This window comes from Lissotriton vulgaris, chromosome 6, assembly GCF_964263255.1.
Source record: "Lissotriton vulgaris chromosome 6, aLisVul1.2, whole genome shotgun sequence".
Lineage (NCBI taxonomy): Eukaryota > Metazoa > Chordata > Amphibia > Caudata > Salamandridae > Lissotriton > Lissotriton vulgaris.
The window spans coordinates 1,798,863,904-1,798,891,812 of record NC_141694.1 but is presented as its reverse complement, the minus strand read 5'-3'; the positions used below and the strand labels follow the sequence as shown (position 1 = coordinate 1,798,891,812).

General features: G+C 40.4%; 1 protein-coding gene across 1 annotated transcript in view; it reads left to right on the top strand.

Moving 5' to 3' along the window:
* Positions 1 to 27,909, top strand: part of LOC147709519 (dynein regulatory complex protein 1-like) — a 546,368-nt gene that overhangs the window by 323,660 nt on the left and 194,799 nt on the right. The window contains exon 10 of the mRNA XM_086926016.1: positions 7,492 to 7,730. Within this exon, the coding sequence (XP_086782142.1) occupies positions 7,492 to 7,730 (239 nt within the window). The remainder of the gene's footprint in view (positions 1 to 7,491; positions 7,731 to 27,909) is intronic.

The following is a 27,909-nucleotide window of genomic DNA, read 5'->3' as shown; positions in this document are numbered from 1 at the left end:
AAATTTTCCAGCTACTTGACTCAGATAAACCTGACATACTTCTGGTAACGGAAACCTGGCTTACTACGGAGTCAGTACCGGATATTCTCGCGGCAGTGCCCTCAGGCTACTACATCCTCCAAGCCAACAGGCCCTCGGGGAAGCCGGGAGGTGGGGTTGCTGCTATAATCCATCATTCACTCAGGCTCACAGCCTTAAACATCACTGGCATATCCTAAGTTGACATCCTCATTTTAAAATTCGAATCTTCCAAGTCCCCTTTTATCTGCGCCTTTGTCTACCGCCCCCCTAATTACATGCCCTGCTTTCCCCTACTGTTTGGCGAAATTCTGTCCCAATTAGTCATCAACTACGCCAAAATCCTGATTGTTGTTGACTTTAAGTATTGGCCCACAGATGCTAAAGAGAGCACCAGCTCCTCAGATTTCACAGACCTCCTCTCCAGCATGAATTGCACTCAGCATATATAGTCCGCTAAACACATCAAGGGACATGTCCTCTATCAAGTGTGGACCTCCAACCTGGAAATTACCTAACCACTAATCTCTCCGTGCCCTTGGTCAGACCACCATATCATTACATTCCCACTGGTCTGCGCCCCCCACATAAAACAGGCCCCCACAGGGAATCACTTGGCAAGAAACTAGAGTCGGCCCAAACTCCATGAGTTCTGCACCTTACTTAACGCCTCGTCTCCTACCGAACAGGACTCCTTAGATAATCAGGCTACCAGCATTAAACTTTGGCTTGAATCAGCCAGCAACATCGTTGCCTCTTTCAGGAGGACCAAACTTAAGCACCCCCATGGCGCCCAGCGCTGGTTCTCGGACGAACTAAAAAATAAGAAACTGACACTCAGGTAGGCGGAGCGTAGCTGGAGACGAGACTACGCCCCAGGAAAAAAAGATTTGTATATCACTTTGTTAGGAGACTATACAAAATCAATTCTCCAGGCCAAAACTACATATTTCTCCGTGAAAATCGCAAATTCTGCTACTAAGACCAAAGATATATTCTCTATAGTTGAGGAGCTGTCACACCCGGACAGAGTAACAGTTAAGCCCATCCCCTCTCAAACACTCTGTGATTCCCTTAACCTATACTTCACAGAGACGATTGCCACAATTAAGAGCAGCACCCCTTCCCCCACATCCTCTACTACCTCTGTTACCACTTTTAAGAATCCCCAGGTGGTGGACCAAATACCCCCAATTACTAAGGATGAGTTTATCGCTCTATTAATAAAGGTGGGACCAGGCTCCCCCATAGACTGCTGCCCATCCCACATCTTACAAGAAGTCTTTGCCACCTGCCCTAACCCCCCACTAGCACTCCTTAACAACTCTCTCAGATTAGGCTCTGTCCCTGACTCCTTTAAGATAGCTAAAGTCATCCCCATCCTGAAAAAATCCAATGCTGACCCTTCTCTGATGAGTAATTTTCGCCCCATTTCACTGCTCCCCTACCTCAGCAAGCTGCTTGAAGCCCATTTCACCAATTTCCTCAGCTATTTCATTGAACATTCACAGTTCCTTGACTCCCAACAAGCAGGATTTAGGCCAGCACATTCTACCGAGTTGGTCATTCTCGCAGTCACGGATGAATTGAGGAGGGGGGCAGACCGTAACATCAGTCAGGCCCTGGTACTCCTGGATTTGTCGTCCGCCTATGACACGGTCGACCATAACATCTTGATCGGCCGTGTCAGCGACGCTGGCATTCAGGGGTCGGCTCTAAGGTGGATTTCCTCCTTTCTCATTAATCGACACCAGGCCGTCTATCTTTCCAACTTCTCTGTTGAGAAAGTTATGCTGACCTGTGGTGTCCCCCAGGGATCCTCCCTCTCTCCCCTTCTTTTTAACCTGTACCTGACTCCCCTAAATCTGGTCCTTGCGGGAAAGTAAGGTCGCTTCCTTTAATTATGCAGATGACATCCAGCTGGTGTTTGACATTGACTCCTCCGACTACTCAGTCAACAACTTCCAGTCCACCATGTGCCTCATTAGCGATTGGATGGTGGCCAATCAATTCAAACTCAACCCAACAAGACTGAGCTGATCCTGACTGGAGGCCCCTCTAACCCATGGAACTCTAACTTCTGGCCCCCACTCCTAGGCACTCCTCCCTGTCCTGCAGAATCCGCTAAAAGCCTAGGGGTTATAATACGCAAAGACCTATCCATGAAGCCTCAGATTAGAGCAGTTGTGTCATCTTGCTTCCTCCACCTTAGTAGAATTCGAAAGATCTCTAGATTCATAACCAAAGAGGTCCTAACCCTCGCTCTTCTGGCCCTGGTCATCTCCCGCATTGACTATGCCAACTCACTCTACGTTGGCATTCCTGCCTACCAGCTCCACCGTCTGTAACTGGTAAAAAACCAGGCCGCAAGGCTCATCTTTCACCAACCGAGACTACCACCATGTTCGTCCCCTGTTGAAGAGCCTTCACTGGCTCCTGGTGGCCAAACGCTGCGAAATCAAACTAGGCTGCATCACGTTCAAAGCATTGGCCGGTCTTGGCCCAGCTTCAAACGTAAGAAACACAGTGGTCTTAGATTCTCTTTCCTTGCCCCCCACTTCTGGAACTCACTCCCCCTGGAATATATGTTAACTACATCTTACACCCACTTCAGATCCCTTCTGAAAACCCTGTTGTTTTGTCAGACTTATGAGTAACGCAATGCCCCCCTTTCACTCATCTGCTGCCCCCGGTTCACAGCGCCATGAAACCGCCTGGTGAAAGTGCGCTCTATAAATAATTTTAACATAACATAACATACCATAGTTTGGGAACTAGACGGTGGAGATTTAATAATTCTCTTCTGTTAGATCTGCAGTTTACACTCACTTTTGAACAATTTACTAACACATTTTTATTAAAGAAAATGAATCTCCTGAACTGTGTCCTCAGATTATTTGAGATGCTTTCAAAGCCGCTTTTAGAGATTTTATGATCAATTTTGTTTCCCAGAAGTGGAAATCAGCTTCCAATAAATTAAAAGTACTTAACTTGCATAACAAACATCTAGAACATTCTTTTTATAATTCTCATTCTAAGCACATTTTAAATGATATTGTGACTGCTAAATTTGAATTTAATACACTTTCTACAGAAAATGCTAACTCTTATCTACTCAAATCCAGTGCAAAATATTATGGGGGTCAGAATAAAGTGGGGAAACTTCTTGACAACTATCTTAAAATCAAAAAAGAACGTACTGAAATGAATTCTATTTTAACTTCCACTAATCGGAGTATACATAAAAATGAAGATAGACGTTTGGAATTTACAAAGTGTTATCAGGACCTGTTTAACCCAGAATCTCAATCTGTTCAGCAAGATCCTCTTCATTATTTATCATCCATTCCTTCGCCTTCACATCATGACATTGAACTTTTCTATATTGGAAGAAGATATTCAAATACAGGATACCTCTAATGGTATTGGTTACATTAAACGTGGCAAAGCTCCAGAATATTTCATATTTTTCTTCCCTTCTCTTGCCCAAATTACACCAACTTTTTCTTTGTTTTATATCATTTCAGGTATCGGGTGGTTCTTTTCAAGAGGCGATGATCTGTCTTCTTCCCAAGGGCAATAAGGACCATAGAATGTGTAAAAAATATTGCCCAACTTCTCTAATTGACTTAGACTATAAAATCTTAGCAAATTCTTTAGCTCTCCGTTTGGATAATTTATTACCGCAATTAATTGTTAGAGAACAATGTGGGTTTATTAAATGTAAGCATCTTTCAGATAATTTTCAATTATTTTTTAATGTTATTAGTAAAGTCAAATCTTACAATTTTTCTTCAGAAGCTGTTTCTTTGAATGCGGAAAAAGCATTTGACAGAGTCAGTTGGTCTTTTTTTTCTCTGTGCTTTCCTGGTTCGGTTTTGGTCCAAACTTTATTAACGATGTTTCTCTGTTATACTCTTCTCCCAAGTCCTCTATTTTAGTCAACTGCCTTAAGTCTCCATTGTTCCCTCTTTATAGAGGCATTCAACAAGGTTGTCCTCTCTCTCCTTTATTATTTATACATGGTTTGGAACCCTTTTTAGTTCGAGCCTAGCGTTGCAACGCATGCGCTGCTTGCTCTGCAAGGCATAGATGTGGCAGTGCCGTGGAAGCTCCACCCATATTTTTCATTGGCTGGTGTCATCGTCCATGATAAATGCTGGTTTCCGATTGATAATGAGGCTTCTTAGTCCCGCCTTGTTACTGCACTGTCTCCTTTTGTGACTGCCCATCAGGACTGGATCGTTTACTTGCGGCGTTACACTGTCTCCTTCATCAAGTCGGTAAGCACTTTTTTATTTTCATTCACTCAATGGTGACAGCTTGTTTTAAACTATGTCCGAGATAATGAGCAGCATTTTTAATTATTCTATTTACACACAAATACGTGTTTGTACGCATTGAAGGTTCTGAACCCAGCTGAAGTGAAGAATGTAAGACCGTCACGAGGAGTGAGTCGCTGGCTGTGGCTCCGTTCATGCGAGGAGACAGAATCCAGTCACTGTGAATGTTGGTGTAATAAATGCTGGCCGTAGACAAGGTTGAACATTTTATTTGAGTTCAGGGCAGCAGCACTGCATGCTTCAGTACATGTTTTTGAAGGAGAATATTGCCTCCAGCTGCACTTCATTCGGACTTGCATCAACAGAATAATCAATATTTATAGATCACATGGCATGACGTCCGAACAAGCGCAGAAGCATATATTTTTACTGCTGTGCATCACACCAGGAAGTCCAATGGGAAATGTGCATTCTTTTACAAGACAATTAAAAACACAAGAGATCATGTGCGCAGGGACGGAGCACCGGTAACCCCATATGTATTACTCCCGTACATACCGTAAGGCGACACTGTCATTGTTTTAATTTGTTATTTATTTAAAATATATCACAGTTCATTTACCCAGACACCAGCTCCACCCAAAAAGTCCTCATCATTGCAAGTGCATCCTAGGCAGTCATAAGCAAGGTTTATCAAGCATTGGTAATACCAATAGGTGTGGCATTAACGAAGAGAGGCATAACAATGTGAAGCCTTACAAGTGGATGTTAGCAGACTGCAGTTGTACCCCAACTATCCTGTAATTTGAAGGTTCGCAAAGAGAGGGGGTGGGATGGGGGAGAGCAGCGGACAAAAAATGGCAGTAACAATCTACTGGGAAGCTTCTGATGTCCAAGATGATGATGATAAAGAAAATGGCTCAAGGAAGAATGGTGAAACCAGGCTTGGAAGTATCAAAGAACTGAAGAGCCAGGGACAATTGAGGCAAAATATACTGAAGGAGCAAAGAACCCTCTGAATAAAGTAAGCCTTGTTGCATTAGTTTTGATTCCTTTATTCCCTGGAACAGGAGAAGAACATGATTTGACTCAAAAGGACTAATGGCTGCTATGTTGGATTGAGGATGTGTAAACATAGTGTAGGGCTGTGACAGTCATTTAAACAATCATTTACAATGCAATAAGTCTTGCATTTTAGACACTTAGACCTACTGGTATTGCAAATGACAATGCCTTTTATTATTGCAGGTTTTTTAAACACTGAAATAAAAGGCATTGGCAACAGATAAATGCTGTCTTTAATACACAAGTCCCATTTCATTTTATTAACTTTTCTCTAGGTAGTACTTCCGACCTTTGTTAATCTCAGTCCAAAGATTTTTATATAGTAGATTTATTTCTGGCTGTTGCTTTTCAACAAATTACAAAATCGTGAAAGGATACATCTCAAGTGTCTTTTCAAGCATGATGGTATGGAGTTTGTTATAACCAACGACTTGATAGAGCATACTTCTATCCAGTTGCACTTTCTATTAAAAGAGATCTCTTATGGCTACCCATAACTATTTTTTTTATAAATCTGCCCATGCATTACTAGTACACAATCCTCGAACTGAAGAAGTGCCTGAGCCTCCATGAATTGTTCTTTATTAATTTGTTTTATTTGTTTTATGCCCTTTAGATCTTTTAATAGAATGTTCTTATAGGGTTATATAATTAATACGCTTCTTCTTGATGGTGTTATGTATTTCACATCTGTGACTACATGCTCAATCAACATTTTGTTTCTTTTTGTATCATAATTGCATAATAATTTCAAATAAAAATTCTATTTTTCAAACCTAAAAAAAAGCTTTAGCCAGAGGGTTCCTCCAAGCACTGTTATGTTTTTGCAAATTTAGAAAAATATGGCAGGATGTTGAAAAACTCTACTCCCTTGGGCTAAGTGCAGGCTGAGCCAATTTACCAACTCAAGCCAGGGAATTTGGCTGACTGTAACCCCCACACCACCGAGACATTACTTATGGATTGGGTGATCTGGGCAATAATCAGTCATGTGAAACTACAGGATTATCTGTTGTATTAGTGACTTCTGAAACTTTTTGACCAAGGATATACAAACACAAGAAAACCACACTATGTATTTCAAATACTCTTTCAAGAGCAATGCCCTAATCTAGATCAGATTGTATAAATAGATGTATCTATAAAAGTAAACACAACAGTGGCAATGAAAGTGATCAATACACAAAATATTACAATGTAGTGCTAAACTAAGGTATCATTTTAGCAATTCATTGCATCCAATGATGATATCAGTCTTTGGTAACTTGCCCATCCCTTCCAGGCTCCTACCTAAACTCCTTTAGCACCAAAACTGAATTTGTTTTAGATGGTCTCTAGCTTATATACCACAGCTGAACAACAGAATTGTTGTGAGTTAGCTTCTGTACTTGGAGAAGGTTGCAGTCTGTCTCAGATAGGGCATTCCTGAAGTGATATGGACCTGGCTGTGAGGAGCCGGTGGTTTATGGTGGAGATTTTTGTAGCACTGCTCGGTGAAGCTTGCAGGAAGCCTAAAATACTTCTCTGCCTAATATATGTCCATGACAGGCACTTTCTCGATTATTTTCAAAAGAACAGACCTTGTGATGAATGGTGTAAAACGCAAAAAATGTACTTATTCTATTGCACATTCACTAATACTACACATTATAATTCACATTAATACATTTATATTAATAACTGATGGAGCATCAACCTGTAATAATGCAGACATTATGTCTTATACATATGTAATCAATACTAAATAAAGCACAAGTTTATAAATGAAAAATCTTCACTCAGATACATTATTATACAAATATATAAAATGCCATGGGAGGACTTATGCAGAAAACGCAAAGTTCACTTCAGCACCACATATTATTCAGCAAGAACATTGTTGAGTTGCATGGAAGGATTGCGACACCGGGTTGTGACCTTGAGGTATTCCTTGTTGTGATGTAGCAACGTCACCAGCTATACGATTAGAGGCATGTGATTTTGTATAGAAAATTAAATTCACTACAAACCTACATTCTTTTTCATATAAATGAGCACTTTAATCTTTTCATTAGATTCAATGGCTAATACTTTATTTGATGAATTTGTGACCGCTGAATGAACCATATTGATTGTACCTTTCTAGGCATTTTGGATCGGCAGAGCCATATAAATTTCGTGCTCTATGGCTCATGAATGAGGAGGAAATAAAAGGATTGGTGCGAAAAGCTCTGGAACTTGATCGAATTATTTATGAACAACAATTGGGCTTGCCTTGGGCACCCCCTGATCTCTGGTTTATGGACAATGTCGGTCCTCTTTCTCAGCTGCAGAAAAAGAAGAAATCCGCCAGTGAGCTTGCAGAGGAAGTAATCTTTGGAAGTGGTAAGGATGTGATGCTGCTAAGAGTTGTGTGTGTTTATTTCGAAAAACTACTTGAAGAAATTCGTCATATTGAATATTTCCCACATATTTTTCATCTAGAATCGCTCACAGCAGGCTGCCGAAACCATCCTACTGAATGCTTTTTTTTTTTAGTAAAATATGTTTTTCCTCATTTCCTTTTCTTTTTATTACTTTTCTCTGGCGATGACTCTTCCTCACCCTGTAAACCTTCCCTTCCTCCTTCTATTCCCTGTCCCTCTCTCCTCCTTCTTTACTTCACCCCTGACTCCCCGAGGGTGTTGTTTTCCTGCTGTCTTCCTTCCCCTCATTTTAAAGACTATTGCTACCCGGTTTATTTTTCTTCAGTTTTTTTTTTACAATTCCTATTTTTTTTAAAGTAATGTAAATGTAAAAAAAAATTTGATTCATAAACCCCCACCCTGGGTTTGCCTTTAATTGAACCTACAATATATAGGATACTATTGTGCACACAAGACCACGAATCGCGAAAAAATCCACACAACAACCTCTAAGGGGTCTCCCCCATGTGACAGGACACAATCCCTGTGGTTCCTGTGTTGTATGTAACCTGACTGAGCCCTCAAAAACTATTCAACTATAGCCCACTGGTATGGACACAAAGGGCTCAGACAAATTGCAATTCTAAAAACTGCATAAACATGATCACCCGTCCCTCTAGCAAGCGCTATATAGGAATGACCACCCGAACATTTAAAACAATGATCATGGAACATCTCAGTGGTGTACGCTACATAGGAATGACCACCCGAACATTTAAAACAAGGATCATGGAACATCTCAGTGGTATACGCTACATATGAATGACCACCCGAACATTTAAAACAATGATCATGGAACATCTCAGTGGTGTACGCTACATAGGAATGACCACCCGAACATTTAAAACAAGGATCATGGAACATCTCAGTGGTATACGCTACATATGAATGACCACCCGAACATTTAAAACAAGGATCATGGAACATCTCAGTGGTATACGCTACATATGAATGACCACCCGAACATTTAAAACAAGGATCATGGAACATCTCAGTGGTATACGCATCAAAAGAACCTCCACCAACATGAGAACACTCTACCTAGAGGTTCGCCATTACCCTGATGACCTACGTTAGGCAGTGTTGGAAGCACACTCTAATATAACCAAGGCCAACCAGTTCCGTAAAGAACATAGATGGATTTTCCTGTTGTCCACACTTGTGACCGGTGTCAACAATGATATATGATGGCTTGAGATACGTTCCTGAAATTCCACATGAAGGCCCTCCCCCCGTCCCTGTAGCTTTCTCCATCATTATATGGGGTAAAACCCCCTGCTGAGACCTCACACTAACACACCAACCCCTACCTCGCCCCTTTTTCAATACTTGATGAAATTATATTGACCTTGGCGGAGGAATGTCTCATGTGTACTAAAAGCCTTTACAACTCATATCTAGAGAAAATGGAACGAACGCATACCTACCACGATTTGAACCAAAACTGAGATATAGCCGGCTCCCCAATGAATAACGTTTTAACTAGGTCACCCCGAGTTTGGGGCATCTCACCCAAACACCTGATTCGATTCGCCATTTATCATTAGTTATACACTCTCACGAGCATTGATGCATTCTCCATCACCATAGTGGACTTGAGTCTGGATTTATAACATTAAACATTTAATTTTCTATTGGCAACTGTCATCAGTGAAAACTTTATCATAAAATACATTATTCATTCAAAAATGTATTCTTAATCAACCCCTTTATTCTTAATGAAGTCCATGATTCTCATTATTTGAATTTCCTGGTTAAAACCCCACCCGCTCTGTCCCAGCATGGCGCTGGAATACTGACTTGTTTTTTTGTTTGATCTGTTTATTAAAGTTTTATGTATAAAACAAGAACAGATACAATATTCCATCATAAACATTATCCAACAGCACCAGTAGATAGGTAGTCAAGAAATAACTTATAAATCAGCCGCTCAATGGCACGGTTATGTCAGTATCAGTAGGTGCAACAGGTAACAGGTGGCACACCCCAGCAATCACAGCAACTCCTCCCTCCATCAACAGCACTTTTTAATCTTATTGTGATACGATAAAGTTCAACTATATAATCACATTTCAACTACATATGTACGGCTCTTATGGCTTTACTCTGCCAAATCACATCAGTCTGTGTATATGATCAAACCAGCTTATGAAAAACACTGAACGTAAGAACACTGACGGGACAGGAGGAGAGGAAGGGAAACAGGAGCCAAATTAAGGTAGGCAGGAAGTCACAGATCCCAAGCAGTATTAGACAGAACCCTGTCAACTATCTTAGGGGTGCTCGCCCTGACTACAATGAGAATTGCTTTACAGTGTGGGGAATAACGGATGCTATCAGCAAATCATATCACAGCTCGGGTCAGAGTCTAGGATTGCTTGACACATTATTAGTCCAGAGTAGAAACATCCAAATGGTCATCCGGAGTAAACCGTCCCTGCAGCGTACAGCATTGCATTCCATGCCACTGCAATGGGGAATTTACGCAGTCCCAACTTATCCTCCCGTACCAAGGAAACCGCCTTTGCTTTCGCTCAATTCAGCATAGATAAAAACCAAGCCTTCATTGACGGGGGCTCCTCCGCCTTCCACCTGCATGTAATTAGGCGTTTGGCCACAGTGAAACCCAAATCCAGAAATCTAGTGGACGGTTTGTACTTTTTGTTTCATGGAAACACTCCAGTGATGCAAGCCTCCCAGGTATGTGGCACCTCCCTGTCTGTGCTAGTGGCCAGTTCCCCAAGTATCACCTCCCAGTATGTACGCATATCAGGGCAGGGCCAGCCCACAGCCCAGCACGCATCGTGCCTATGAAAATATCTATTGATTTTGTCTGGCGAGAGATAAGCCCTATGGACAATGTAAAACTGAGTTAATCTGAAACCAGCATTCCTGAGGACCTGTCTGGGACTCTCTAGTACCATTGACCATTCCTTCTCCGAATATGGCCTTCCCGATCTGCCTCCCATTTAACTCGCAACGGTGTTAAGTTTACTAGAGTGTGCTCCCTGATCGATTCCACAAACCCCTTCACCACGTAGCGGTCCGTGCCCATCACATGCACATATTGCAGGAGGAGATGTGTTGGAGGCTCCTGCGCAATGTCCCCCCACCAATGCCGCTTCGTAGCCACCCTAGAGGCATGATTCAGAAGTCAGATATTAGCCAGGGGAAACCCCGTCTTCAACTGTGATAGTGAGGTACAGCCGTAATGTGCCCTCTCCGTATAGATCTCGTTGTGTATTAATACCTACTTCCATCCATTCTGTAAGAGCCCCGCCCCCTGCTCATCGCTGTACTGTGGCGGTACAAAAGGGGGTGGTGAGGACGGAGCATCTGAACCAATCAAACACTCACACCCAGTCAACAGATCTAGGTTTAATCCATCACCGTTCTTTAGACCACTCTGTCACCCCAGTTCAGACATGCCCATATGCAAATCAGTCTGACCCTGTGCCTCATGGGAACAGTCCAGCCCGAACTGCCAAGCCATGCCTTCCCTGGACCGGAAACAAGCTTCCTAGGACCGGTTTCTGGCATTCCAGCGTCTTCAGCCAGGCTTTCTTGAATCCAGTGGCAAAGTGAGCAAGGGACTCACGTCTGAGCATACCCTGCCAACTTATGGCGAACAAAGCGGTACAAAAGGGGGTGGTGAGGGACGGAGCATCTGAACCAATCAAACACTCACACCCAGTCAACAGATCTGCGTTTAATCCATCACCGTTCTTTAGCCCACTCTGCCACCCCAGTTCAGACATGGCCATATGCAAATCAGTCTGACCCTGTGCCTCATGAGAACAGTCCAGACCGAACTGCCATCACCACCTCCTTTTGTTCCGCTTTGTTCGCCATAAGTTAGCAGGGTATGCTCAGACGTGAACCCCTTGCTCACTTTTCAACTTTGTAGGGCAATGGCTACTTGCGGTTTATTTTGGCGCTGATCTTTTTTAGTTGAGTCAATTGTAAGATTTTGTAAACAATCAAAATCACCCTCCCCCCCCCCATATTATTTGGCCTGGTATACCCTTATTTCAGTTGCAAAATCGGCAGTGGGTCGTCTATAACTGGTGCGTATATATTGTGGTGAGTATTATATTTACCTGATTTATTTTCCCATAGACAATTACCCATCTACCACTCAGATCTGAGTGTGACCCTTCAATTACAAACCTAACATGTTTTCCTATAAGGATACTCACACCCCTCTGTGCCATCCCTGATACTGAAGAAAAACTGTAGCCTACCCAATTCTTTAAAAATGTATTGGAGTCTGGGGCGTGGCTTGCGCGCCGCTGCAGCATGGCGTGTCGCGCTTGAGCTCCGAGGCGAGTGTGTCCCGTCGGATTATTTCCTCCGTTTCCTGACTGCCCCTTAGTGAAGAAACAGCATTCTTCTGCGGCGGAACATGCAGGGAGGTGTTTGAAGGCATTTTCGGCGAATTCTGCCAACAGCTGAATGTCTTCTCTGTCAGGCTCCTGTGACGCTCGATTCCCTCACGGGCGGCCGCTATTTCCCGCTTCTGACGGAGCTGGCATTTCTCTTCAGAAGTGACGCCTTGGATACAATATTGCCAGCTGTGGTGGCTGTCCAGGTCATTTTTTCTACGGTGCCTGAGGTTGGTAACATTTCTTTCTTTTTTCTACTATTTTTGCTGCTTGGCTGGATATTATGTTGCCCACGCTCTGATTTTCTCAGTGCAGTTGTCTATTGCTGGTGTTATTCTTTTTCTTACGATGTCTTTGCTGTGACCTCCTGCTATATATGAGGCTCTATCATTCAATTTGGTGCCTGCTCTGCATATAAGTCCGCTGCTATTATTTAATAGGCGCCCATTTCGCTCAGTGTGCTGTATTTCACTTTTTGGGTGCAGACTACGCAGTTTTTGCTCTCCTCTTTTCCTCAAGTGGCTGTGTATTTTTTCTTGAAGACTGTTCCTTCATGGCTGCAAATATGGGCCGTTCCTCGAATAACAAAGACTCAAAGGATGTTGGCACTTCGCTTAAGAGACTAAAGTCATTGTCACCTACGCCTGAGTCTGCTCAGTCAGACACTAACTCCACTCTGGACACAATATTAACGCGCCTTAATGAAGTACATGATATTGCACAGTCAACAAAAACTAATACAGATTTACTGCAAGTGGAGGTGTCTGCTATTAGAAATGACTACAAAGCCCTCTCTCTTCGTGTATCGGCCACAGAATCACGTATTAGTTGTGCAGAGGATGGTATGCAGAAACAATCCAGGTCCCTCAGCAATGTGGAGCGCTCAATGGCGGCATTGTGTAGAGATCTCACTGAGCAGGAGGACCGTAATCGTAGATCTAACCTACGCATTTTTGGTCTGCCGGAGGATGCAGAGAAATCATCTTCGTCCATGATTGAGTTCTTATATCATTGGATTCCTGACACCTTACAAATCTCATTCCAGAGAGAATTTGAGGTAGAAAGAGCACATCGTGTTCCAACGTTTCGTTCTAAATCGGCAACCCAGCCAAGAGCAATAATTTTTAAGCCACTGCGGCATCAACATACAGGACAGATTCTTTCTCATATGCGGAAGGCTAAACATGTCGTCTGGGAAGGACATCGAATCTCAATCTCTCAGGACTTTGCCAGAGATACGGTCATAAGAAGAAAGGGCTTCCTTAATCTTCGGAAACGTCTTTCTGAGATGAACATTCCTTTTTCGTTTTCTGATCCGTCGAAGTTCCGCATTACTTACAAAGGACGTTCCAGAATTTTCGATGAGCCGGCTGACTTAGCTACATTCCTGGACAACCAGTTGGAGATAGAGATGGAGATTGAAAGAGCGACATCGCAGGCTCCTGGTGCCTCGGGCACTTGAAATGTCTCTTTGTGTCTCCTTGATGGTGGTTTTCTGTATGCCTATGCTTTCTCATCTCTCTCCTGTTGATCCTATATTTCAGTATTAATCTCTAACTCCGTTACTGGAGTTTTTCCGTTCTCCTGATGCCCGCACTGTCTTCTGTTTGTATCCCTTTTCCTTGGATTTCTCCTTTTTAGATTTCTTATTTGTTTTCTCTTTCCACTATTGTTGCTATTTATTTTTCTATAGATTTCTCGGTCTTCCATTTCACTCCTCTCCTTAACATATCTCCTTTCTATACTCTCTTTTTCTTTCAGAGTCATGTTGTTTACTCTACTTATCTATTTCATTTTCTCCTCTTTGCACTCTTTCTAACCTATTTCTTTTGCTGTTTTTTTTTTAGTCAGTCATTTTTTTCAGTTTCATTATCTTGTCTTCAGCCCTAGTAGTCTATACTCCATGTCGATATTCATTTCAGGTCAGTTTTTTCCTTCCTTGATTCTCGTCTACTACTAATAGTTACCTTTCTTTTTCTGATATGTGTCATTTCTTTTCTTTCTTCTTCGTCTCTATTCTCCTATTTTCTTCCTTTCTTTTCTTATATGTTTATATGTTCCTGCATTTTCAATTTCAATTACATATTGTTAACTTTATGCAGTTAAGGATTGCTCATTAATTGAATATTTATTTTTAGGATGTACATAATTATTCTCATGTATTTATCTAGTTTTCATGCTTTACCACATAGTTAAGTTTCCTTATCAGATTGTCTGATATTAATATATAGTATAGGTATGACTCTTGATATTGGATTATTAACTTAGTGTGATTGTACAGATTTCCTGGTTACATTGTGCTTATTTCTAATATTAGGCTGATATTCGTTGCTAGTTTGTTTGTTCCCATTTCCTACTTTAATGCCATCAGCTGGATATATTCTTGGGGCTTTTGATATCATTTAATATTCCTCCTTGTACGGGTCCCTTGCTCGCCTTTCCACGTTCTCCCTAGTATGAATTTGGTCTTTTTTAGGCCTCCCCTACTGGTTCTTCTCTCTCTTCTCTCTTTTCTCTTTTCTTCTTTTCTATCTTTTTTTCTATTTCGGATTACCCACGTGGATACTCCCTTTCCGTTCCTTATGTTTACGGGTTGGTTCCTTGTCTCTGTGAGGTTGGTTGTTTCTCTGTCATCCATGGCGTCTTTTTTCTTTTTTTGTGTACTTCCATGTCAGGTTTGAATGTATTATCCCTTAATGTTAAGGGTTTAAATCATCCGGTGAAGAGGTCAAAAATCTTAGATTATTGTAAATCTCTTTCTTCAGACCTGGTCCTTTTTCAAGAGACCAAGGTCTCTACCAGAGAGGCGTTGTTTTTGAAGAAGGAATCGGTTTCGGATGTTTGCTGCTCTGATGCCTCTGGCAAACGAAATGGGGTCGTTACATCAATTTCGAAGAATTCAGGTTTATCTATAATTTCTTCTGATCATGATTCTGAGGGTCGTTGGTTGTTAACTAAAGTGTCGGATGGACATAATGATCTTTATGTGATGAATATCTATGCTCCTAACATTGACGATCCGACCTTTTGGAAATCGATTACCGAAAAATTAAATGATACCCCGCATTCTGGGAATCTTATTGTTGGCGGTGATTTTAATTTACCGATGGACCCTATTTTGGATAGGAATTCAGCTTTTCAGTTTCGTCCTCCAAAATCCCACAAACAAATGCTTAACATGTGTTCCTTCACTCAGCTTCAAGATATATGGCGTCTTCACAATCCCACTGGTAGTGACTTTTCTTTCTTTTCTTCACCTCATTCTTCCTTTTCTCGTATTGACTATCTCCTTGTTCATTCTTCTCTTGTTTCGGCCTCCTCTTCTCCGCTTATACATCCTATTTTGATTTCTGATCACGCTGCGGTTACTTTTACACTATCATCCTTTGCACTTAAATCACGTGCTCGTTCCTGGAGATTGAATACAGAAGTTTTGCATGATGCTACTCAGGTTACTGAATTCTCTAAGGCTATAGACACTTTTTTCCATGAGAATGAAGGTTCTGTCTCTTCCCCAATCGTCCTCTGGGATTCGTTTAAATGCACTTTCCGTGGTCAGGTTATTAAATGTATGTCCAAACGGAATTCTGATATTAAAAAAGAGCTTACAGATCTATCAACTGAAATTAAAACTCTGGAAGCCACTTTTAGGCAATCTAAGGATGCATCCTGTTTACAGTTAATAAAACAACTAAAATACAAATATAATACTATTGTTACTAAAAGAGCCCATATTGGAGTACAAGCGCAGAAATCCAAAAAATTACTGTTCAAAAATCGAGCTGGGAAGATTCTTGCAGCTACATTAAAATTTCAGGATTTCTCCTTTAAGTCCTCGCAAATTTCTTCTATTACTGACCACTCGGGATCTAAAAAATTCCAAACTGGGGAAATTCTTGAAGTTTTTCGTGATTTTTATAATAAATTATATACTCCTTCTAATCAATCCTCTTTTGACCAATGTCAGGATTTTTTAAAATCGGTTCCGGTTCAGTCGGTCTCTGAGGATGATCGTATTTTTTTTAAATAGGCCGATTTCCCCTGAGGAAATTGTTACCGCAATTAAAGCTACTCGATCTGGCAAGGCCCCAGGCCCTGATGGTTACCCTATTTTATTTTATAAAACTTTTCTCCCTGCGCTTGTTCCCAAATTGCAATCTGTCTTTGATTCTTTTGTTAAGGATGGGTCTGTTTCTGGTACTGCGGCTGAAGCTACTATAGTAGTGATCCCAAAAGAAGGGAAAGACCATTCGGATCCCAAAAACTTCCGTCCTATTTCTCTTCTCAACATGGAAGCTAAGATTTTTGCCAAAATCTTGGCCAAAAGATTGGAATCCTTTATCCCTCATCTTTTTCATCCCTCTCAAACCGGTTTTGTGAAAGGACGTCTTGCGCGAGACAATATACGCACTTTTTGTCATATTCTTGGTGCAGCTAAACGCTCTCAACTTCCTGCCGCGGCCTTGGCCCTTGACGCTGAAAAACCCTTCGACAAGGTCTCTTGGCCGTTTCTTCGTGCTGTTTTATGTGCACACAACCTTGGCGATTCCTTCATTAATATGGTAATGTCATTATATTCTCAACCTAGAGCTAACATTAGAGTTAATGGTGCTACGTCGTCATTTTTTAATCTTCGTCAGGGCACTAGACAAGGTTGTTCTTTATCTCCGCTTTTATTTTTATTATCTATTGATCCTCTTCTTAGACTAATTGAGTTACACCCAGACATTAAAGGTTTTTCTTTTGGGCCTCACTGTATTAAAACTGCTGCCTACGCAGACGATGTCCTTATTTTTTCAGACGATATCGCTTTGGCAATACCTGGTATTTCAAATACCATTTCCCTCTTCTCAACGGTTTCAGGGTATACTCTAAATAAAGATAAGACGGAAATGTTCCCTTTGAATGCCTACTGTTTCCCTTCTCATATGGGTTTTGCGGGCTTTAAATGGCAGTCTACACATCTGAAATACTTAGGTATTTATTTCTGTTCTACCCTTTATGCCACTACTGCCTATAACGAATCCCAGACTCTTCTTAAAGTGTGTCGTCTTTTGGATACATGGTCCCCGAAACATATTTCCTGGTGGGGTCGCCTCCAGACTCTTAAAATGATGATCACACCCATTATTAATTTCGTTTCATCCATGCTTCCGGTTAAGTTATCAGATTCCTTTTTTCATGAAATTGATGTTCTGACATCCAAATTTCTGTGGAATGACAAACGTGCTAGACTTGCATACAAATTCTTGCGACGACCTTGTGATATGGGAGGATGCCTTTTTCCTGATTGGGAAAAGTACCAAACTGCCTTTTTGGCCTCTCAAGGTGCTTTATGGTTCTCTCCTCCACCTCTTCATGTTCCTTCTTGGCTACTAATAGAACAGGACTTAGCATCTCCTTTGCCTACTGCCTCTTTTTGCACCGCATCTACTTTGCATATCCTGTTTTCTCGTTCTATAATTCTTGATACAATTGCTGCGGTCAGGAGAATAGATAAGAAGGTGGCAATCCCATTACATAAAACTAGGTGGTCGTCTATTTGGCGGAATTCTAAAATAAACTCAACATTACTCCCACCCTCATGTCCTATTGGGCGGCTAAAGGGATTTCTCTTGTTAAACATCTTTATAGTGCTTCTGATGAGCCAGTACCCCTTTCCACCTTGGCTCAAAAGCATTCTTTAACAAACCTTGATTTTTATACTTTTCTTAAAATTAAAGTGGCCCTTGCTAAGGTACGTCTTCATCCTACCTCTTCTACCATTTCTCTTTTTCATATTTGGACTAAATCTGGTCACGTAGCCTCCAAGATTTATAAGTTTTTATCATCTGCCTCACTACCCGCACATACGACTGCTCAACAAAAATGGTTACACCATTTTGATCAGGATGTTACGGATCATATTTCCTCAGATACTTGGCAATTGATTGGTAAACTCTCTCTTCGCAATAAAATCGCCCCATCTTTAATGCAGTCTAAATTTTTCTCTGTCAACCTCCTTCATTGGACGCCTGTTCGTCTACATTCGCTCAATCTTAAAGATGACAATTTATGTTGGAGTTGTGGATTGTTGGTGGGCGATTTTCAGCATATGTTTTTTGAATGTTCCCTGCTTCAGCCTTTTTGGAACCTCATCCATAAACATCTCTCTCTTATCTTTGGTATTGAGTTCCAACTCTCTTTTCCTTTAATTTTATTGGGTCCATTGGCAGCCCCTACTCCTCTCCCCTTAGATCCAATGGAATTACAGTTGATGGATCTCCTTCTGACTGTTGCGGTGAAAGTCATACTTATGGAGTGGAAATCCTTCTCTTCGGTTTCCTATCATACATGGTGGGCTTGGGTCTCCTTTTTGCGTAGCGCTCACACTTCGGTTGATCAAGCTCATCTCTCTCCATCTATCTCTAGTGGGGTTTGGAAAGTTTTGGATGATTATATGGATTTGTCGTCCAAAGGGTTGGTTGCTCAGTTTCCTTTTAATTTGTCTGTCTAATTGGTGTCTTATGTTTTTACGTGTTGAGTTAGTCCGGTGGGAATCCTTCTTCTTTTTTCTTCTTCTTCCTTCTCTTTCCTGTCCTCTATCCCTTTCCATCTTTTCTATCGCTCTCTCTTTCTTTCTTCTTTCTTTTAGTCTATTTCCTCCCCTGTCCCCGATTATAAATTTGACAGTGATACTTTTGTTTATTGCTTTGATGGTAGCCTTTACCTAATTAGTTCCTTTATTTATAACAGGCTATTTTTACTTTTGAATGCATTTACTTTGCTTACACCTCAATTTTTAGCCTCTGATTGTGTGTTTATCTTGACTCAATTGTGTCACTTTTACTATAATATGTACCTTTTATTCTTTGTCACTTCTTTATAAATAAAATACTTTGAAATAAAAAAAAAAATGTATTGGAGTCTGCTAAGACCCTGGGTGCGTTTCCTGTATAAAATGTATGTCTGGGCAAAGATTCTTCAGCCAGCATTCAATTGCATTTCTCTTGCGAACGTTAATCAACCCATTTGTGTTAAAAGACAGAAAAGTCAACTTATTCATCATTAATTTTCAAACGTTTTGTACACTGTCGATATTTCTAAAGAACAAACATTGGGTAAAAAAGGAAGAGAAATGTACAATGTGCAATCTGGCCTTGATACAGTAGGGTTAGCAATGTTATACTTAACTAATTCTAAAGTGCAAAGGTTCTATTAGGCATATCCTAACTAGGTGTGCAAAATACGTAAACATTAGGGTAGAACTCCAGCATCTTTCCAAAATATATCTTCGCTATGTGCAAAATACACAAACATTAGATCTAGAAAAAGAAACAGCAAAACGTGCAAAGTCAGCTTTAATGTGCAAATAGCGTAGATTTCAAACATCTTTCCAAAATATATCTTCAATATGTGCAAAATATGCAAATGTGCGAATATTGTAAATTTCAAGCATCTATCCAGAATATGTTGAGGATGCTGCCTTACATAGAGATTCTATAAATATTGTGCCATGTTATGAAGGTTAAGCATAGTGTGGCATAGAGTGATACTGCAATACCCATTTGTAGTTGGCTTTTGCGGGTACTATTGGCCATAACCTATTTAGATGTGCAAAATAGGCAAATATTAGGGTAGATCTCAAGCATCTTTCCAAAATCTATCTCCAATATGTGTAAAATACGCAAACATTAGGTCTACAAGGAGAAGTGGCAAAACGTGCAAAGTCAGCATTAATGTGCAAATTGCGTAATAGCGTAAAGTTGCAACACAGATCTGGATATCTTTGACTGCTGGCGTTCTCAAAACACATCTAAACGCGAATACTCTTGCCACTCTGCAAAATACAATTCAGCATCTAGGCTGGATTACTATCTAATCTCACATGGCCTCGAAATTGGCACCTACAAACATCTCCCAAATGCATTTTCAGATCACGCATTAATCAAAATGGAAATAAATATAGGGAATCTGGAAAAGGAGGGATCTAAAAGATGGTATTTTAATAAATTGAATCTTGCAGAACCACAATGGTGCACAGACATCGAGGAGGAGATACAGGCCTTTTTTTATTTGAATAGAGGCTCTGCCCCAATTAATGTAATATGGGATGCATTCAAGGCCACATTAGGAGGCATAATCACCTCCAAAGAAATACCGAAACAGAAGGCCAAAAGGGAGGAGAAAGTTGCTTTACAGACAAGTCTGTCACACGCAAACCGAGAGCACTACAGAATTAGGTCCCTAGCTGCTAGACAAAAGGTATTAGATGCAAAAAAAAATTGAGGGAATTCTATTATGAACTAGGCGATGCAGCTAGCAGTCTATACGCTCAGAAGCTCTATGAAGAGAGCGAATACACTAGGTTGGCAAGCAAAAGAAAACCAAGTTTGTTATAGAATTGACAGTTTATACAACACAGTTATCAAAACTCATGTGAAAACTACGGAGTCTATAGATGAGAAGTTCCTCAAACAGTATCAGACCACTGAACAGGGATCTATGATGTTACAACGCGTTATTTTACAACGCATACCGTAACATCGCAACTTTTACAACGCGGGTACCATTACAATGCATGCCATTACAACGCATGTCATTACATAGCAGATACTATTACAACGCATGCCATTACATCGTAAGTATAGGTAAGTATATCTTTTTTAAAAAAATGTAATTAAGTTAAATTAATTAATTTAAATTAATAAATATATTTAAAAAAAATGTAAAACAGTAATTAATTTAATTTAATTATTGAAATTTAATTAATAGTAAAATTGTAATTAATTTAATTTATTTAATGTAATTTAATTAATGTAATTTAATTAATTTATTAATAGAAAATAATATAATTTAATTTATTACATTAAATATAATTTTAAGAAAATAAAAATAATAATTAAAATAATTTAATTTAATATAATTAATGTAATTTAATTATTTTATAAATTGAAAATAATATAATTTAATTAATTTTATAATTGTAAATATTGTAATTAATTTAATTTAATTTAATTTAATTAATTTAATTAATTTAATTTATTTAAAGTCGTAATACCCCTGTACCCCAAAAACCAAACCAAGCCCTAAAACCTAAAAATACCCCTGTACCCCAAAAACCAATCCCAGCCCTAAAACCTAAAAATACCTCTGTACCCCAAAAACCAAACCAAGCCCTAAAACCTAAAAATACCCCTGTACCCCAAAAACCAAACCAAGCCCTAAAACCTAAAAATACCCGTGTACCCCAAAAACCAAACCAAGCCCTAAAACCTAAAAATACCCCTGTACCCCAAAAACCAAACCCAGCCCTAAAACCTAAAAATACCCCTGTACCCCAAAAACCAAACCAAGCCCTAAAACCTAAAAATACCCCTGTACCCCAAAAACCAAACCAAGCCCTAAAACCTAAAAATACCCCAGTACCCCAAAAACCAAACCAAGCCCTAAAACCTAAAAATACCCATGTACCCCAAAAACCAAACCCAGCCCTAAAACCTAAAAATACCCCTGTACCCCAAAAACCAAACCCAGCCCTAAAACCTAAATACCCCTGTACCCCAAAAACCAAACCTAGCCCTAAAACCTAAAAATACCCCTGTACCCCAAAAACCAAACCCAGCCCTAAAACCTAAAAATACCCCTGTACCCCAAAAACCAAACCCAGCCCTAAAACCTAAAAATACCCCTGTACCCCAAAAACCAAACCTAGTCCTAAAACCTAAAAATACCCCTGTACCCCAAAAACCAAACCCAGCCCTGAAACCTAAAAATACCCAAAAACCCAAAACATATACCTTAGTACCCCAAAACATATACTCCTATACTCTTACTTATTTTTTTCAATTACTTAAATTAATATATATAATTAATTTAATAAAAATACATAAATAAATATTTTAATTTATTTTTAATAATAATTAAATTAATAAAATAATGTAAAATAAAATAAAATAAAAAATATATACTTACCTACACTTACGATGTAATGGCATGCGTTGTAATAGTATTTGCTATGTAATGACATGCGTTGTAATGGCATGCATTGTAATGGTACCTGCGTTGTAAAAGTTGCGATGTAATGGTAGTGCGTTGTAAAAGTTGCGTTGTAACTGGTGTTTCCCACTGAACAAGCTACGAGCGAAACAATTTATGATTTTTTAGAAGAATTAGAAAATCCAAAATTAGGAAATGATTATAAAAAGATGCTAATCGAGGAGTTTACAAAAGAAGAGTTAGATGAGGTAATACGTTCTCTGCCTAGCGGTAAAGCTACCGGTGAGGACGGTATCCGAAGGGGGAATTTTTTAAAGTATTCTCTGGAACTTTGAGCACTGAGTTTCTGAAACTTGCTAATTATTTATTAGAAGGGGTGGCACCGCCAGAATCCTTTCGCACTGCAGTTGTAGTCAGTATTTTAAAGAAAGGAAAAGATAAAGAAAATGTGAAATCATATAGGCCAATAAGCCTGGAGAAGTGGAGAAGTGTGGCTCACTGGTTAGAGCAGGCAGACCCTGAAGCAGAGGTCAGACCCGGGACCAGGGTTCAATTCCTGACGCGGCAGGGTCTTGAACTCAAATGTCCATGGACTCGATAATTCTCGCTTTGGTGCCTGACCTAATCATGGGTTCACACTGTGCAACTCTGGGCATTAAGCTTGCTTAATCTCCACAACGGCCCCCGCGGCGGGATGCCTGGCTTTCACCTTGGGGATGCCCTGTAGGGGCTATCTCACAGGGAAAAGCCAGGACGGGTTCCCAAGGCAAGCGCGGAGATACCCCTTCGGGGGTCGGTTCTGGCGCTATATAAGAAATATAATAATAATAATAATAATATTAAATACAGACTACAACATTTTTACCAAGCTGCTTGCGAATCGATTGAATAACATGGTAGGATCACTTATTGAACCAGATCAGTGTGGTTTCATAGCAGGGAGACAGCTCCATACTAAAATACATTTTTTATTGGAAGCTTTGGATTTTTTTAACGTCAACAAGATGAAAGCACAGATTTGGTTTTTAGATGCCGAAAAGGCTTACGACCTTGTTTCATGGAGCTGCCTCTTTTCGATTTTGCATAGTTTTAATTTCCCGAATGAATTTATATTTCTACTGAAACAACTTCATAAGCACTCCAAGGCACAGATCGTAATTAATTCAGTAAATGTAGGGACATGTCACATAAATAGAGGCACTCGGCAAGGCTGCCCCCTCTCTCCAATTTTATTTGCCCTATTTATCGAACTGTTGGCTATTGCAATTAGGGGGAAGATGGCTCATACAGTACCAGTATCTGGAATATTGTTTTATTTTTAAATCCAAAGTTCACCAGCCAATTGGAAATTTTAAAAATATTCTTAAATTTCCAAAAATTAGGAGGTTATAAAATAAATAAGAATAAAACGGAAATTATTTTATGTAATTGCACTGTAGACACTTTATTAATGGAATTCAAGCAAACATACAATATCCTCCCTAGGAGGTATTTAGGAATTTACATAACAGAGTAATTGGAGGATCTCTACCTATTAAATTACATGCCATTACTAAAAAGGGTAGGCTTTCAATTAGCTCGATGTAATCAACTCCCACTATCAATAATGGGTCGCGCCGCCCTAATCCGAATGTCTATTCTACCACTTTTAAAACTTCCTTTTAAGTGCAGCCCCTTCTGCAATACAGGCTTCTTTTTTTAAGCAAATAGACGGTATGTCTTCTTCTTTCTTGTGGGAAAATAAGATACCGAGGTTGGCACTTAGCACTTTGAATTGTCCGATCATAGAGGGGGGATTGTCTCTCCCAAATATTAGAGACTACTACTACGCGACTTTTGCACATCACAGTTTTAGGTTTATTTTCTTAGATGACCATGAGGCAGATAACTTCTTTATAAAAAAGATTCTAATTGAACTTAATAATAATGACCCAGTAAGAGTGAACAAATACCCTAAGAAAGTACGTTATAAGACTATACAATGGCTATTCAAACAAAGAGCTCAGCTCCTGAAATATTTTGATATTTTAAGAATAAATAGTTCAACTAGATTAATGAATTTGTATACAGGAGAGATGGGGACTTTAGATAAAAACACACTGAGACTTTGGAAAGAAAATGGTTATGAGAAAATCCAGGATTTCATTGTGGGGAATAGTTGGAAAACCTGGGAAGAAATTGAAAGGGAGATCCAACATTCAAACACAATTTTAAAGTGGTCCTTTATTAGCCTTCACGTTTTATTGAGAGAAATAGATATGGGTAATTTATTTTATAAAACCTATATAAGTGAAGCACTAAATAGCCCCATACAGATCAAGATTAGTACTTGGATGAAAATAAATCTTTAACAAGGACAAATCAATCACTCTATATGGAAAGGTGAGAGACAGGTGGCGAAAAAGAGAAGATATCGAGATTAATAGATTCACCTGGGATAAAGTAAATAAATATAATAAATCTATATTCCGAGGTGCTAATTTTCAAACAGATGCAATTTTTCACTAAATGACTAATTTATAAAACACCTTCGTTTCTCCATATTATATATCCTCAAGTAGAGGATAAGTGCTTTCGCTTTGAGGAAAAGGGAAACTGGAAACATATCATATGGGAATGCTCCAAAATACAGAAATTTTGGAAGGATATTGGAAAATATCTTAGAAAAACAATAGATGCCCAAATCTCATTCAATGAATCTATTACCGTCTTTGGTTGCTCCTCTGACTCCCCTGCCTACGATGAATCTCTGTTCATAGCATCCCTTGTAGCAAGATCCCTTATCCTGCAACTCTGGAAAACAGATAATGTACCGACTTTTAATGCATGTAAATTTAAAATATCTAAGATATAGGGGAGGGAAAAAAATATGCACTGAGATCAGGAGCAGTCAAAAAATATGGACAATATTGGAGTGTGTTTGAAGGCTAGTTACTTTAGGATTATTCATTAATTATTTACTTTTTTAGGATTGGATCTGGGCTGCATTATGCTGGTTAAACTGCTCGGGGTCTTTTGTAAGGTTTAATTTAAATAATATTTGATTATTGCACATTGCACTTTAAAGAAATGTCTTCTCATATGATCAGAAGTTATATTTATATTACCGAGTATTTGTAATCTGCCACGTACGTATGTATTTTGCATATTTGGAATCTTATGTTAAATTGATATGTATTCTATATTTATATTTATGTCTATGAACTCTCAATATTAAAAAAAAAATCCCTATCATTGTGGTGAATGCGGATTCCTAAACATCTGAACACCACCAGTTGCCAGTGTACTACAGTCCTGTCCACTTCCCAGCTTGGAACCTCCGCAACAGGATGAAATGGGTATAAACAGGATTTATCATAGTTCACTCCTAGTCCTGACAGTGACGCAAAGGTTTTTAACTTATCAGGTATTACCCATGGGATCTCTAGTATATCTTAAACATACAGCACAATGTCATCCGCATAGAGCGAAATCGCATGTATGCCATCTCCAAGACGTATCCCCAGTCCAGTGCTGAATTTCGCAGTTACATTGCAAAGGGCTTGACTACTAGAGCAAAGATCAAGGGGGAAAGGGGATACCACTGGCGCGTTCCCCGTTCTATCAGTATAGGATCAGAAAAGAGAGTCCCCAACCTAACCCAGACCCCAGGAGCCCCGTATAGTAAATGGATAAAACTCAAAATGCATGGTCGAAATCCAAAGCGATTGAGCCCAGCAAAGATAAAGGACCACTCAACCATGCAAAAAAAAGCCTGTTCCAAGTCCAGCACAACACAACCGGCCATCGGCCAAACCTCCATAGAGCAACGCATAATTCGGAACAGCCGCCGTATCTTAAGTGATGTGTTCCGGGCCGGCACAAATCCATTTTGGTCTTGGTGAACCAGTTGCAGGATCGGCGGTGCCAACCAGCCGATAAAATGTTATAGTCCCCATTCAGAAGCACTATGGCCGGTATGCCCCAGTGGAAGTGGGGTCCAGACCCAGTTTGGGAAGCGTGATCAATGTAGCCTCCATCATTGAGGCTAGGAGGGCTGAAACCTCCAGCGCCTCTGTGTATACTTTAGGCAGGTGTGGGCTCAGAGATTCCGCGAACGGTACGTCTTATAAAATTCCTGAGGGAGACTGTCAGGGCCAGGAACCTTCCCAGAAGGTCGAGCCGTCCTCATACCTATGACCTCCTCCAATGTGATCGGGGCATCTATCTCCATCAGGTCTTCCGGCGACAGCACCGGAAAAGTGAGCCCATCTAAGAACTCCTGCATCGCCCGTTGACTAGACTTATAGAACCGCATAAAGTGTGCAGTCATCGCTTCATGGATTTTCAACTGCGTATACCTAAGTCTCCCATCCAAAGATCGGGAAGCTGTAATTGGCCCAACCGACTGCTCCTGCCTGATTAGCCAGGCGAGAAGAGGCCTGAGCGATCCGCCTTGGCATGCACCAACGTGGAGTGTGCTGCAAAATGCCGGAATACAGACCTGTTATTAGTCAACAAGCGGTCTAGCTTTGTGGCCAGCTGCTTTTCTTTACCGTCTCTGCCCAGCTGCATCCATACTTCAGCAGAAGCAGAGCCAGGGTAGGTCGCACATCGGACACAGAGACTTCTGTCCGTGAGTACATACTGTAAACTTTAGCCTCCTTCTCACCCTGAGTAGATTTTGCTTCTGACTCCGATTCCCTGGTTGTCGGCTTAACTATACACCTGTAAACATGTGTGACCTCTTTCTAGGTGATCCGATGCTTAGTGGCACGACTCCGCTACCGACTATAGAGTTGGAACACTCTCTGTAGGTGAAAAGGTAGCATGTTTGACAGCACCTACATATGATATGTCCCCACGCTGCGCATGTGTATTTGTTGTGACCCGTAGAACCTTTTACAATTTTTGAACTGTGTGGCTTTACTTCCAGGTGATTTGTGAGTATTGGCATGTGATCTAACTTTGGATCAACCCGTCGTTTGACGTGCCTATTTTATCATGTATACCTTCACAAGGTTTTATACTCCGCAAGTGGTTTAATATAAGCACTGCATGCTAATGTAGATACATTGATGAAAAGCTGCCGCTTGAAGTAATTCTTTGTTTTGTTTGTTTCCCTCTCTCTCCTCCAGGTCAGTTTATGCACTGATTGTCCTAAGGCATACTATTTACTAATTACATCTGGAGATAGGTCCGTTTTTAGAAAACATTTCTAATTTAGACCGGCCCGCCCTTGAGCAGTCGAGCCTGCACTTTTTTATGGTCCCGAAGAATTGCTGCAATCATTTTTGATAGCATAATGGCAAGAAACATGCTGACCAACACTTGATCTTAGAGCCAACATGGATCATTATTTCCATCTTTGGCCAACACTTGTTTTTTATTAGAACCGAGGGACTCACTCATTAAGTGAATCCTTTGGGTTCCCTCTACTTATGTTTAAGATTCACCACACACCAGTATACTGACTTACAGCACTCTTACATAGCAATCCGGCAAAGAGCTCCCCTTCTGGGCTTGCTGGTCATTGCAGCGCCGGCCCAACGAGGAGCTGCCTGGTGATGAAGCATGACACCCCTTGGGGTGTGGAGGGCTCTTGTTCCTGATGGATCAGATCCCTTGACCTGACACATCAGGCACATTCAGCCTCTGACCTCTTTCTCCTCTCCCTCTTCCTTATCCCAGGAACTGCCTACCTCTTCATCTACATATACCCCTGGGGCATATATGCTGGACCTTGATTTTGCCCTC